General features: G+C 34.0%; 2 protein-coding genes across 2 annotated transcripts; one reads left to right on the forward strand and one right to left on the reverse strand.

Moving 5' to 3' along the window:
- Positions 1 to 466: 466 nt before the first annotated feature.
- Positions 467 to 4,933, reverse strand: LOC145590788 (uncharacterized). Its single transcript, XM_081647188.1, has 6 exons — positions 4,768 to 4,933; positions 4,607 to 4,633; positions 4,448 to 4,510; positions 1,125 to 1,203; positions 990 to 1,035; positions 467 to 813 (listed from the first exon to the last, which is right to left on the reverse strand). Exons 1-6 carry the CDS (start codon positions 4,807 to 4,809, stop codon positions 804 to 806), a joined length of 267 nt encoding a protein of 88 aa, XP_081503314.1. The 5' UTR covers positions 4,810 to 4,933; the 3' UTR covers positions 467 to 803.
- A 5,100-nt stretch (positions 4,934 to 10,033) lies between these two features.
- On the forward strand, positions 10,034 to 14,919 carry LOC145590789 (uncharacterized). The gene is made up of 4 exons (XM_081647189.1): positions 10,034 to 10,481; positions 13,407 to 13,635; positions 14,283 to 14,407; positions 14,629 to 14,919. Exons 1-4 carry the CDS (start codon positions 10,113 to 10,115, stop codon positions 14,710 to 14,712), a joined length of 807 nt encoding a protein of 268 aa, XP_081503315.1. The 5' UTR covers positions 10,034 to 10,112; the 3' UTR covers positions 14,713 to 14,919.
- The last annotated feature ends 754 nt before the right edge of the window (positions 14,920 to 15,673 follow it).

Below are 15,673 nucleotides of genomic sequence, written 5' to 3' on the forward strand. Positions count from 1 at the left end.
TTAGATCCTTCAAAAGAATTAGCCTCTTGATTCACGTCATGTCAACTAATAAAAAACGAAGGTAGTATGTTTTAATATAATCACAATATCACATTGAGTGAAGAGTACAATACTCCCTTTGTGTTTGTTTAAGTGTTACACTTTCCAAATACAACCGTGTTCTTTTTAATGTTATACTCTTTTCAAAAAGCTACATTTTAATCTTCTCATAACCAAGAGATAGGGATAATGGATGCTTTACGTTACCTAGTTGAGGATTGAGGAATGGGGCTTTTCTTTTTTTTTTTTTTTTTTTTTTGGAAGAAAGTAAGGCAACCGGGGGGAAAAAGGAGAGGGGGTTTTGAAGAAAGTAAGGCAACCGGGGAAAAGAAGGGGGGGGGGGGGGGGGAGGGGGGGGGTGTGTGTGTGTTGGATTTTGATTTTAAGAGATTCCATTATAAAATTCATGTAGTCAATGACTTTGAGCTTGCTATCAGACGTCACAGTCACCACATTTTGATTAATCATTAACACAGTTATCTGGAAAGAGCCCTCTTCTGTAACATAAACTGGTAGAGCATAATAAATTGCCCCATATTGGATTGCACCACCAGGACCTCAACTAAAAGAACTTCTACTAAACACAAACGAAGACATTCGTCAAAGTCACAACTCACAACTTCATATTTATCAAACTACACATTAACTATACGGAACAGAGGGTAAGGCCTTGAAGTACATATTACATTAATACGCACAAAACTTTTAAGGCGGATGAGCAGTTTAAATTTAATACTTGTGAATAAATGCAAATCAGCTGGGTCTCATTTTCCCCTGCAAACATATATAAACAAAGCACTATTAATACAAGGAGGGGGGATAAAAAGAATACAACAGAACACTCAGAGGAAATATATATACATATATACATATATATATATATATATATATATATATATATATATATATATATATATATATATATATATATATATATATATATAACTTACGTATTCATCATCAGAGTAATATTGTCTCCTTTCAGAAGGATCCTCCCTAAACAAAAGGCAACAATGATAAATAAGTTGGACTTGAGATCAAGAAGTAACAGATCAAGAAATGATAGGATAGACGGTAAATTTTACCAAGTGATTTTCTGGTCTTCTTTTTGACATTCACTTCTTCTGCGTCGTCTAAAACCAAATTCATGTATTCATCAAAGCCCTGAAGAGATCATGAATCAGTATATATCAATACACAAGAGAGCTCACACAGACCCAGAGATGGATATCAGCAGCATCTATTGCAAAATGCAATACAACTTTTGAGTTGAAAAAAATACTTCTGCTCAGTCATATTCATCAACTCAGTACCACATTAAGCATAAGATCAACCCCAGCACACTAAAAAAATTCATAAAGAGATTTTTACTGTTTTAAGTAGTTAAGATGATTAGCACAAGTAAACCACATCCCAAAGGCTAGAGTAAATATACTGAATACTAAGGCCAACATCCATCTCACCCCCTCCAAAATCAAGCATAATGAGTTGGTTTACCCTTAACTTCTGATTTGATAGGCATATTCCAATAAATTAACAAAATTAGTCGCGCTACTAAGGCAACTTGACCGGGGATGCAGGTTTAAATTGATAAAGAAAAGAGAAAGTTCTGCTAGTAGAAATTTCTAACAAGCATTTGCATAGCAAGGTAAATCCATAGAGTTTGTTTACTCTATATGAATAAATTTATATTTAAACAAACAAGAAATTACACATCAATATAAGAATATGATAAATGTATTTAAAAATAATTTATTGAAAGATAAAACTCATTAGCTTCTTGTAGCGTAGTGAGGATATTTTGTGTTTTTGGTGTCTGTTTGTTGGTGCACTACATATCCCAGATATTCTACCCCATTTCCTGTGGTAAGTTTCTTATTGGAATCAAGTTCATATGAATCATATCCTTACACCTTATTCATATCTTTTATTTCGGGTGTCTTAAAAAAAAAAAAAAATATATATATATATATTTCACATTGATCAAGACGTGGTAAGTTTGGATGGAAAGGAATTGACCATGAGTGAATGTTTGGATGGAAATGAATTGACCGAGGTGGCTTAAATGGAGAGTGGCCACAGGATTGTTATGTGACTGAAGCATTCTCTTACATTTGAAGGGAAAATCCTACAGCCATAAGACCAGTGTTGCTCTATGGCACAGAATGTTAGGCTTTTAAGAAGAAGCACATTAAGAAGATGGAGGTTACGGAAATGCGCATGTTAAGGTGGATGTGTGAGAACACTCTAAGAGATAAGATCATATATAAGGTTATTCGCAAGAAAGTAGGTGTGGTGGCAGGCATTGGAGACAAAAAAAGGGAAAACCGCCTGCGTTGGTTTGGGAATGTAAGACAGAGACCCGAGGGTGCACCGGTTCGAAGAATGAAAGAGTGGGACCATAGAGGGGTTAAACGAGGGAGAGGGAGAACGAAAATGACTTGGTTGAAAGGAGTTAGGACGGATATGAAGCATATGGATTTGCATGATGATAAAGCATTGGATCGTAAGGGATAGAGGAGGAAGATTTTTGTGGATGACCACACAGAATAATCAAATTTGGTTCATGTAGCCGACCCCACTTATAGGATTAACGCCTTGATTGATTGATTCGTTTTAGCAAGTTATTCCTTAGACCCTCTCTTAAAAAATAAAAAATTAAAAAAATTAAAAAAAATTAAAAAAAAAAAAAAAAAATTATTCCTTAGATCCTTAATACTTGTAACTTATTGTCTTAAATATTTGTGCTAAACAAAGATGTATACTTTATTAAGGGATAAAGGGAGAACCCCAACTTATAATAAATTTGTAATCCTGATTAAGTTTTGATTATTGGCAAACATATTAGTATGGTCAGCCAGGATCCAAAAGAGAAAATCGCATATGTATACTGTTACATCACAGATTAGGAATGAGAGCAGTAGAGTTTGATTAGTCACTGCAAAAAAATTGGGAATTAGGGCTTGATTAGGTATGGTCTCTTTTAGTTTTTTTTTAAAAAAATCTTTGTATATTTTGATGTGTTGCCTGCCTACTATTCAAATTGGACAACTTTCACTTTTAACTTATTGAGCTTTGCTAGTTAAAATTTTAAAAGGGAAATGACAGTTTTTAAGAAAATTATTTGGACCAAAACCACCGTTGGGGCGATGACCAGAGCAAAGGCTTTGTCCTTTTCACCTGAAAACCATTATCTGAACTTATCTTTGAGTTGAGCTTATCACACATTTTTTATAGTTCAGAATTGAATATGGGCGGTCGTTATTGGAGTACCTTATTAACAGTTATCTGACTTATATGACCTGAAACTGATACTCCGTATTATTTAAGGTAAAAATAACAAAGCCTCTATCCTTGTAATAAAAATTCCTAGCTGTTTAACCTGGTAACTTTGGCATATTATTCCATGTATATATCGTAGTGGATTTTTTCTTGATAGTGTGTCCAAATTCTAGCAAGTTTTCTTATACATCCTAAGGACACCGTGGCCTAATAGATTTTTTTTTGTCTGCCTGATAAAATTTGCATTGAGATTGTTCTCCCTCTCGATATACAGTTAATTTTATTTTCTGAACCTCTTATTTTATGATGTTCAACAGTTAAGGAAGATCTGCTTGAGTACATTACAATCCAAGTACAGAATATTCAAGGTGCTGAATCTCTTTATAAAGGGGAACCTTTATTGTATACAATTGAATGGCAAGAAAGTGCAGTTGGAATAAATTTAGTTCAAGCTATTACTCTCTATGGGTATGAAGGGAAACTACAGGCCCGTCATAGGCATTTCAATTTGGTTTTGTTTAGCTTTACTACTTTCATAGCCAAAGGGTTATCACTACATATGGTTTTGTTTAGCTTTACTACTATCATGTTATGCATTACTTGTTCAATTAAATCTAAAAAGATTTAAAATTGATAGCCAACGAAAAATTTCCTGCAAAGGGCTATATTATTAATACAGAGGAGTGCTTGGGAGCTTATGATTGTATTATAACCAAGGTAACATTACATTAGGAAGATTTTTAGCTTTCCCATTATCTGTATTCTTATTTGGCTTTCTCCGAGGCTGGCTCTAGAACTATTGCAGATGCAACGATTCAAGGACTACCCATCATATTATATGATTACATTGCTGGCAGGTATCCATTAGTAATTTTTTAAGTAAAATTTTGAAATTAAAGTCTGAATTTGTCCATTGATTTTGATGCTTGCTCATAACTTGAATTGAGGAGTTTTAGTTTTGCTATATTTACAAGCTAATGTTTTTTATAAATCATGAAACATTATGTTTTAACTAAATTTTCTGATTTAATCGAAATAGAAACCATAATTCAGATTAAAATTAATTAAAAATAAATAAATTCATCACAAAACTAGTACCAACTACTGAGTAAGAGGAAAATCTTACAATTATACGGCCTTCAATCCTCGCATCCTTTTGCTCAAACAACCAAATCTGAATACGAGCTTTCTGCATTCAAAACAAACAAATTGAACTCGGAATAATAAAGGCAATTAAACGAAAGATAAATGTAAAATCTGGTATAGCAATGAAATTGGGGCTTACGCTTTGAAGAAACCTGAAAATCAGGTTCTGGAAGATTCGAAAGTCGGCGAAAAAGGGCAAAAAAAAAAAAAAAAAAAAAAAGAAGATGCATTAGACCAAAATTAAATAAATATAAAAATTGTAAAAAGACAAAAACGACATGAAAATGGAAGTAAAACTACAATAGGTTGGGTCATAATCCTCTGGACTTTGGTGCTCGCCATTGTTGCTGCTTCCAAATTGAATTTGCTGCTGATTTGCGAAAATTGGTTTTGTTGCTAAAACCCTAACTAAACACTTGAATTTGGGAAACCAAAAAAAAAACACTCGAAGAGAATCTGTTTGGCTGCTACGCAGAAAGCCGGGTGAGTCACTGAGTTGATCCTTCCTCTATTTTGTAATAGTCGCAACATTTTATTTTTACGTTCGTCTCATATTAAAATAATTATATCTAACAAGTAAAAGTGATGCTTTAAAGTAATACAAGTAATTTTTTTTAATATCAATAATATAATTAAACTTTATTAAAACTACTTTTTTCTGACAAAATCTAATATTACTTTGTTTATCAAATAATTAAAAAGGAGTTGGAATAATATTTTAGGTAAATGTTTATGGAAAAATAATAAACACCAAATAAAACCGAATATATTTGTCATAAAATAATATAAAAGATTTGGAATGATATTATTATAATTGTATCAAATATTCACAAAAAAAAAAAAAAAAAAAAAGTTGAAAAGGAAAGGAGGGTTTTGGAGGGAAAAAACGGCACCATGATGTAACATGTGTCACTCCCGGTGTTTGTTTTAGTATTTAGTGATTGATTGATTGATGATTGATTGTATCAAATATTCACAAAAAAATAAATTAATTAATTAAAAAGGAAAGGAGGGTTTTGGATGAAAAAACAGCACCTGTTACATATGTCACTCCTTGTGTCTGTTTTAGTATTTAGTTATTGATAGTTATGTGTAATTAGGTGAGCAAACCGGATATACGGTTAAAATTTGAAGAACTGGACCCGAAATTGGTTGGAATCATGTCTAAAAATTCGGAATTGGAATTTGAACCACTTTAACTAAAACCTAAAATTTAGGGCTTGTATGGCATTATTTTTTGTTTTCAGTTTTTTAGAAAACAAGTAGGGGTGAAAGTTCGGTTTTCGGCTTGGTTTTTTGGCCAAACCGAACCACTTAATTTCGGTTTTGGGATTTTGCAAACCGCACTGCACCACTTTAACTTTGAAACCGTACTGAACCAAACCAAACCACCTAAATTTCGGTTTTTTTAAAATAAAAAACTAAACCGTACCGAATTTCCTATCAAGCATCATAAACATCAAATTTTGCAAAAAAAAAATAAACCGAACCAAACCACACCAATCAAACCGAACTAAACAAAACCAAACCAATATCCAGATCCACCACATAAACTCAAAACCCACAACGAATTGACAACCCACCCCTACCAATAACCTTAACCCACAACCCACAACTGAAACCAACCCAACTAAACCCCACCTACGCCAAACCGAAACCACACCAAAATAAGCACAAAAATCCTACTGTATCACATTAATGGATTTATTAAAAATTCAAAAATAAAAAAAGAAAGAAAATTAAAAACAAGAAAACATACCTTTTAAACCAAAAATGACTTTGAATTTCATCTCGAATTTGGTTTAAAACGGCCAAATTCAACCATGAAAACTCTAGATGGTCGAATTTGACCATTAAAACCTTCGTTTTGGCCAAATTTTGCGAATTTTATTACGAAAACCTTCGTTTTAACCATGAAAATCTTTGCTTTATTATGAAAACCTTCGTTTTGGCCAAATTAAGCGAAATTAGTGACGTTGTGCTAATTTTGATAGACAAAGAAGAGTAGAGGCAAGGAGAAAGACAAGAAAGAGGAAAAGAAAAGAGAATATCGAAGAGGAGATCGAAGAGGAGAGAGAAAGAGCAAAGAAGAGAAGAGGAAAGGAGAGAGAAAGGGCGGAAAGAGGCTAGAGAAAGATTAGTTTTTTTTTCTTTGTATACTATGTAGAGTTGGGCTAGGGTTTTTTAAGGTTGGGCCAAAAATTCGGTTCGGTTTCGGTTTTTCGGTTTTTCATTTTTCTGAAACCGAAACCGAACCATATAATTTCGGTTTCTTAATTTTGCAAACCGAAACCGAACCACTTTCGAAAAAAACCGAACCATATTTGTTATTCAGTTTGGTTTTCGATTTGGTTCGGTTTATAACCGAATTTGTTTCACCCCTAAAAGTAAGAAAAAAAAAGTTCACTTTTCTGTTGTCAGTTTTCAAAATTATTATGAATTTAAAAAGTTTAATTAATTTTTGATTCATTATATATGATATATATCAAATAATTTTGAAAAACAAAAAACAGTAAACCATAGCGATGCCAACGAACTATAATACTTTGGCTATGAAGTTATTTAGGTGTAATTTTGAAAAACCACCGGGTTCCGATTCCGAGTACCAACTTATGTACACAATTATTAAAGTTTAATACAAATTATAATACTTTGGCTATGAAGCTATTTAGATATTAAAATTATATGCATGAAGCTATTTAGATATTAATAATAGCTTGTGCCTACTATTAACATCTAAATAGCTCCATGCATACAAGTATAATTTAATAGCTCTACTTTTATTTATCTTTTCCCACAAGGAATTCCTTCTCTCATGGCATTTTAAGTCAATTAAGCAAAAGTGAGCTAACTCAACTTCATCTCTCGATCCTTCATTGAGCAAGCTTGGATAAATAGTTCTAGCAATGGCCACTTACAAGAACTAATAATAAAACCACTTAAGCTCAACTAATTAACACCCCATATTTGTTAAATCAACACATGCAAACAAGTATTTGTGAATTTATCAATGGCTTTAACCAACCCAAGTAAAAGAAATACTCACAAATCATAATAAGTTGCAAAACTAAAGGAAATAATAACTAAGAACATGAAATCAAATCACTAATTTAACATAAACAAGTTAATAATAAAAAAAAATTTAAAAAAATTAAAAAAAAAAAACAAACAAACTAGAAAAGATACAAAAATAATTAATTAGAGCAATAAAGTAAGAGAGAGATAGTAAGAAATTCTCATTGATATTGCAAGGAGTAGTATTCAAATCTTCAAGTCTCTTTCCTTCAATTCTTCATATTCCAAGCTTTTTAAACAATTTTTCTCACTTTCTCTCTCTAGAAAATAAGAGTTTCTCTCTCTAAAAACCCTAACCAAGCTAAAAACTACAAAAAAAATTCTCTCCCTTAAAACTAAGTGTTTAGGGTAAAAATACCCTTGATATGTGAACCAATGCCACAGCGACACGTGTCCGTAAGCTCAGCACTCAATGAGCCAATTAGAGCATGACACGTGTCACTCAATGATAGAAGGGTTAAAATGGGCTTTAAGCCCATAACCCTAGAAACCGTAAAACGGTTGAAAAGCCAATCTACTTAGATTAAATAACCTAAAGGGCACATGTCCCAATGCACTATAAATACTGATCATTTACATCAGTTTGTATACAATCAATATATCCTCCAAGAGGCAATGACCCCCAAAATTAAACTCCCTTCTCTCTACTTTCTCTCTCTAAAATACCTTTTTCCGATCGCTAGCTTGATTGTCGGAGGCGAACCTCCGGCACACCGGAGGTTCGTTGTTTTGCAGGTGACCAGGTCGTTCGAGTGTTGCATTGCGGATCTGTCTCCCGCAGGACATACACGGCCTCCACTCGGGTACGTACAAAAAGCCCCAGAACACTAAGCTAGGGTTTATTTTTTTTTTTTTGAAATCCTAAGAATCGCAGAAAATAGAGGCCAGCCTCTCCAAGTGACAGGAGAGGCCACACCACCTTAATGTAGGTGATGGGCAGAATGTTCAGCACTAGAGAGGCACGACCTCTCCAAAGGATAGTCGCGGCCGCACGAAGTGCGTCGACACTTTAGGAAAATCTTCAAATAGTCGTAACTTCTTCCATACTCGTAAAAAAAAGACATGTGTCCACATACTCGTTGGAAAGCTCTTGAAATGAACTTTAATCTGCAATTTTAATCACCTCAAAATATAGAGAAGCAAAAAAATTATGGCCAGTTGAATTTGACCTATGCATAAAAGTCCTTCCTAAACTCTTCCGATTGCTTTTATTTTATCTTCTAGACATTCTTTCATGTTTCTTTCGTAGCTCCATCAACTGCGCTTGTCTCTTTCCTTGTCCTTACATCTTCAATCAGTCTATAGACTTCATGAGTGTCAAAAGGTGATAAAATGTATCAAAACACAAACAAAACCCGTGAAGCATAGTATACACAAAAATTGCATAAAATAAGAGTAAGTAATGAACTATGATGCGAATTTATCATGAAAATAAGGTTCAAAATACCCTAAAATCATACCAAAATATCCTAAAATCTTCCGTGTTTAAATAAATGAAACGTTTTGACTTTCACGGATTTTTAGGAAGGTGAGTTAAATTTATTAAAATAATAAGTAGTGAGGTATAAGTTGAGGAGAGCGAAGAGAGTAAGGTTTTGTGGGGCCATAAGTTAGTAGGATGTTATCAAAAATTGAGTTAATATTATTAAAAAAATAGAGAAAAATTACTAAAAGTAATATGTTTCATTTATCTAAATACGGACAGAAAAGAAAAACGTTTCAATTATTTAAACAAGGAGGGACTTTATGATAAAGTTTATGATTTTCTTCCTTGTTTATTACTTGAATTTTTATTGTAAAATAAATTGTATTTTTTTTTTCTTATTCATTAGTACAAAGTGTATGTATAAAATTTTTAATATAAAAAAATAATACTTCATCCGCGTTTTTAGTAAGATTCAACACTTTCTAAAAATAAAAGTTTTAACAAGATGTATCACTTTTTTCTTTTAGTTAATAAGTTCTCTATCCCTCTCCTATCACATCCGCCCTTTTTCTTCTCACTATCTCTCTATTCCAAAACGTCAACTAAGGGTGCTTATGAGACGAGACAACCCGCGAGCCACTGAAGTTTGACTCGGCCAAAACTCGACTTGAGTGAGCTCGACTCAAGCTCGAGATTTACTCAAAATGTTAATGAGTTGAGTCGAGTAGCTAGGATTCTGGTGGGCGGTGGGTGCTGGGATGGTTAGGGAAGGGGTGGGGCTGGGATTTTTTATTTTATTTTAAATTTTTTGTTGTTTTTTTTTTTATTTTTTTTTTTTGCTAATTAGCTCTTGACATGTGACAATTATAGTAAAAAAAGAAAACTAATTAACCCTTTCAACAGACAACCAATAATTGAAATTGAACAAAATAAACAACTCTAAAATTGGGATTATTCCATAATAATTCAAAATTGAAATTATTAAAAAAAAATAAAAATGGAGCTTGGGTATTATTTACAATTTTTCCAACTAGAAAGGGGATGCACTTGTAGTTACTACTTAGATTAGATTTGGCGGTTCTCTCTTCTCTCCATGAGCTTAATCACATCTTAAAAATCTTAAAATTCCAGAAAATCCATAAAAATGGTAATTTCTGTTGGAAGAACAATTAGAAGGGGATGCACCCTGCAAATGCTGCAATTCTCAAAACTTGGTCACGAAATTTCATTGTTAAGATCCCACCACCGCCAATACCACCAGAAACACCGCCGTGCGTATGCTTTCCTCGCCTCACATTTCGTCGGAAAACTCTCCAGTAATTCTAAAATACCCACTTCTGGCGTTTACTTTCTGCATTCTTATAGAACATTTTCTTCTTCTTCATCATACACATCTGGGTCCAAGTATGGTGGTTTTCTACAATGGTATTTGCGTATGCTTGAAACTCGTCCATATATCATCAAGGCCATCTCTTCTTCCCTTATTTTTGCTGCTGCTGATTTTACCTCTCAGGTAATTCTTAGTTTTCAGTCTCATTACATTTTCATTTTGCAATTATTGTTTTTTTTTTTACGATTGTTGCTGTGTGTGTGTGTGTGTTTTTTTTTTTTTTTTTAAAAAAAAACTATTTGTGGGCAAGAGAATAAAGGGTGTTTGTTAAAACTAGCATAAATCAAAGTGTAAAAACTAGCATGAACAGATATGCCTTCTTAAAATTATTAGTATGTCACTATGCCAAGAGAGAGCAATTGAAAATTCAAAGCAAATTACAAAGTAAATTATCAATATATCAAGGAAGCTGAGAATTATACCCTCTCTATTCTAAACCACCAATTTCGGGTTAAAGCTAAACACTAAAATTACGTTTCTTGGCAAAAAGGATAAGAGGCAATTCTTCCTAACAAATGACTTTTATCATTTTGGACAGCTACATTAAGATTAAGTTTGACAATTACCTTTTTTTTTTTTTTTTTTTTTTTTTTTTTTTTTTTTTTTTTTTTTTTAATCCAATGCTAATCACTTGACATGAGCTACAATGATTGAGAGTAGTTCTAGGATGGTTAACCTCCTTGGATGTCATCATGTTAATTCATGTAGCCAACCCCAATTAAGGGATTAAGGTGTTCAAGTAGAAGAAGAATAATGCTTATAATTGCTGTGGATTGTCATCGGATGTAAGATTCTTTTGTGGTTCTTTATTGTGACCATATGAGGCTACAGACAGCATTTGAATTGATGCTAAGATGTAGGGTATTTAAGGGCTCGAATTGCCACCATTAATCAATTTTGATCACCACTTGATTGCATCTTGATTTTGCTTGAATGAGACCTTGTAAAATAGCTTGGCATTCTGCTTGGAGCACATCTTCGTGCATCAATTATTTATCACCTTCTTCGTGCATCAAATATTTGAGGATGGGTCGATGTTTATCGTCTTGGAAGTTGCAAAAACATCATTTCGGCTAAGCTAAGATATAGAGTATACAATTTTCAAATGATTTTCATGAATATGATCAGTGTCTGTCTTTCCACTACTTTGTTACAATGGGCAGGAAAAGGCTACAGTGGTTTCTTAATAGGAATGTTAGGCTTTTATAACACTTCAAAAGATTCATGAAGGGAATCTAGGGACCTCTGATTTGTCAAGGCACCATTTCAAGAATTTTATACATTCTCATAGGCAGTGAGGCAATCATTTGCCGGAACAAAGCCTAGTATTTTTAGTTAAGCATGAAGTTTTCTTTTGGCCCAAAAGATAATTGGTGCATATCTTATAGTTTTCTCTACGAAGAATCAAATATTGGAAGGCTTCATTACCTCATTGGAAGCACATTTCCTTTTTAAATTTTATTTGAAGGCTTTTGCATTCATGAGTAAGTTAAGTGATTTATTGACCTTGCATTGCTCCAATGATTTTGAGAAAATTAAACCTGTACTGTTTGTCATTGTGTTGACAGTATTGAGGTGAATCACACGACCATGTGTTTACACTGGTTTGGAGCTCCTGCATATTACGATTTTGAGGAATTCCTGTTGTTGATCAGATATAGTGAGCATTACAATGTTAAGAGTGACTGTTGTAGTTGTTTCCATCATTAAATAAACTTATGTTCTTAGGCTAACCAGGGGGTGAGAGGGTGTAAAGAAAGACTATTCTGATGACTAATACAGATTTATTGTCTAATCAGAATGTGGAAATTTATAAGAAGGGAATAAAAAATAACGGGGCAACAAGCAGCTAGCTGTGGGCAGACCTGAGGGCGTGGGCGCAGCCACCTGGTGTTCAGGTGCAGTTCAACTGCAATGCTGTCCGCGGCTGCTGCTTCTACGATATGATGTTGCTGCTATCTTGCTGCTACTTTGTGGAGGTTGTTGGCTGCACTTGGGAGCATTAGGTGAGGGCTTTTTTTTTTTTTTAATTTGGTGATGCTTAGGCTGCCAAAAGGTGCTACAAATTGCTGCAATGCTGCTGCCTTTTGTTGTCTATTGTGAGGGCTTGAAACTTGGGGCTGCTAGGCTTGGGGCTGCTGCAATTTTGTTGCTCTGGGACTGTCTTTGAGCATGGAAAGGGGGTAATTTAGAGGGTGCTAGGATCTGCAAAGCTTTCTTGGAGCTGCGGCTGTAAAGGCTGCTGTTCGATATGCTTGCGATTGGTGCAGGGAAGCTAGGAGCTTAGATGCTTGTTGCCTTGGTGCATAGTCGATGTAGGGGCCGTGGGCACCTATGAGGCTATGCTGCCCTTGTGTTCCCTATGCAGTGGCAAACCTCCTTAAACTTGCACAAGGTCACGACCACATCCCTGCATGGCCTATCCACGACATACTAGCTTCTTTCTCCCTTCACCCTTCCATTCTTCCATGCTTCTACAAGCTTCCGTCCTTGAACTTTCTTTGAACAATTCAGCATGGAAAAACCTTCAAACCTACACATAAACATTCAAACAAAGCATGGGTGAAAGAACAAGGGAAAATGCGTTGGATGAATAAGGAATTCGAGAATAAGCGTGCATTCCTCTTAACTATCTCTTAAGCATGTACACATTTGTTTATTGAACTAAAAGGCCACAAAACAAACTAAAAAGAACCAAAACTAAGCAAGAAACCTATTCCTCATCATTGTGGTATAAAAATCCTGTGTCTCTTTTTCTTTGTACCATAATGGCAGCTGCATAGCTCCAAGTCTCTTTTTCCATAACACTCCAAACCTTACTTGGAAAACATCTTGTCCTCTTGCTTCTACTTGGAAAACATCTTGTCACCTTGCTTGGTCTAAAATATGAAAGTTTAGTAGTTTTGAGTTCATTATAACTTGAGTTGAATGTGTTATCTTTACTTCTTTTTAGCATTAGCTTGGGTTGCGTATCTCTGCTATTTATCTTTTCCAAATTGTTAGCAATTGTCATGTAGTTCAACTGATTCATGCTTTAAATTTTGCTAGATCATTACATTGCCACCATCGGGGTCATTTGACTTATTTCGGACATTGCGTATAGCTGGATATGGATTGATAATTATGGGACCATCTCAACATCTATGGTTCAATTTTCTCTCAAGGATCTTGCCTGGAAGAGATGTATTTACTACTTTGAAAAAGATATTTATGGGACAAGCTATTTATGGACCGATTATGAACAGCATTTTCTTCTCCTATAATGCAGCTCTTCAAGGTAGAGTCCTTGACATCCTCTGAAAGCTACTGTAATTGCTGATGAGAATTGGTAGCTCGATTTTTATTTTTAATTTCTTTTCCTACAGAGACCATTATGCCCTTCCTTGTGCTCAGGAGAGGCTCCTTTCTTCTAACTTCAGTCCTTGTGTCATAGTTTTAGATATTCATTTTGCAATGAACTTCACTGTATGCTGATTGCTTACACAATCGTCTGAACTATTGCTGGGTTAAGTAGAAAAGAATGGTAGAGGGATTGGAATGATATTTGGCAACTGTTTGGATAATTTAAGTTCCATTTGAGTAGCACATTATTATTTTCAATATTGATGAACCTATGGAGGTCTGGAAATTTTTTTTTTTTGAGTTTTTGTATCTTATGTGTTATACTAACAAAATGTAAACTAATGGACTTTGGTATCGAGGCTCCAGCTCGGTCATACTACATCACTCCATGCATCATCATCTAAACACTTTCAATTAAACTCATTTTTATTGAATGGTTTGTTAATGTTCCCAAAGTCACTCCTGAATAAAATATAAAAGTTTTCATTTTCTTCTTTTCTCACTCCATTATGACCCAACAAATTTTCATTGATCTTGTAATGCTTTTCTTATGCATGATATGCTATTATGTTGTAATTTCAGGTGAAACTAGAGAAGAGATTTTTGCAAGACTGAAGAGAGACCTTCTCCCAACTTTGATGAAGGGTCTTATGTATTGGCCATTGTGTGATTTTCTAACATTCAAATTCATACCTGTCCACCTGCAGGTACTTTCTAAAACTTTCAACCCTTTTTTCTATCATTTAGGACAAAAATCTGTTAGATATATGAAATGAACAATGCAACGGTCTATGTGGCTGTTTAGTTTGAATTTAGGTGCAGTAGCTACTGAGTCAGATGGAATTTATGCATGGTGTATGTTATGTAAAAAGCTTTTATTTGTCTACACCTCTAATATATGTTGCAATTCCCCCCTGTTTGCTTGCAGCCATTGGTAAATAGTTCTTTTGCCTACCTGTGGACGATTTATTTAACGTACATGGCAAGCTTGAAGAAAGTTGGCGAGGATTGATTAAAGAGTTTGTCATAAAAGTGGTATTTACGATACTTGGCTTGGTACTAGAGTGAATTTTGATCAATATTTGAGTTTTCAGGTTTAATATTTCAGACTTCAGAGTTGCAATCAGTGTCTGAATGGATGCAATATATTTTTGGATAATATGTAGTATAGACTTGAACTTCAATTATGAAGAAGGAATTTTGTTTATGGTTGATATATATTTATTTATTTAATTTTTTGCTTCCTTTGAGAAAAATATACGAGTATAAACTTGCAAGTTGCAACATCAACATGGATAAGTGTTGCAATTCATATAAATATTTTTAGAGAATGAGTCCAACAATCTATACACCTATAAATATGAGAAGTTTGGAGTGCCGAGTCAGTTATGGCTGATTAAGGCTGATTTTCATTGTATTAGTTATAGTGTCGAGTCGGTTGGAGGGTGACCCTCTTTGTCAAAAAACGAGAAGTTTCGAGTACGGTTGAAAATGAAAAGTCAATTTAGTGCTTTGCCCTTTTGTGCCACATCAACATTTTCTATTAGCTTTCTGGCTTCTCCTGCTTTCCCAAATTCCATCACAGCCATGTATCGTATGTTCCTTTCTCGTCATCAATGGGTTATTGATCTGATCACAACATGTTTCTCTGTCCTAAATTTGGGTTGCTTTTCATTTTTGCTTGGTTTGTAATCAGCAATTCGATGCCTACAGGTATTTTCTCTTTGGCTTTCTTTTGATTTTTTTTTTCCTTGTTTATAATCTATAATTTCTGGGTTGGATCTTTCTCTGCTATTCGATTTTCTTTTTGAATTTTGCTGTTGGAATTGTGTTTATATTCAAGTTTAGGTGTATTTTTTTGGGAATAACGTGAATTGATTTTTGTTTGTTTGATTGATTGATTAATTTTGTGTCAAATTTAGTATGTTTTGCTCATTGATTATGATTTGATCGATTCAAATTTTGTGAATTTT

This window comes from Chenopodium album, chromosome 18 (assembly GCF_948465745.1).
Source record: "Chenopodium album chromosome 18, dcCheAlbu1.1, whole genome shotgun sequence".
Lineage (NCBI taxonomy): Eukaryota > Viridiplantae > Streptophyta > Magnoliopsida > Caryophyllales > Amaranthaceae > Chenopodium > Chenopodium album.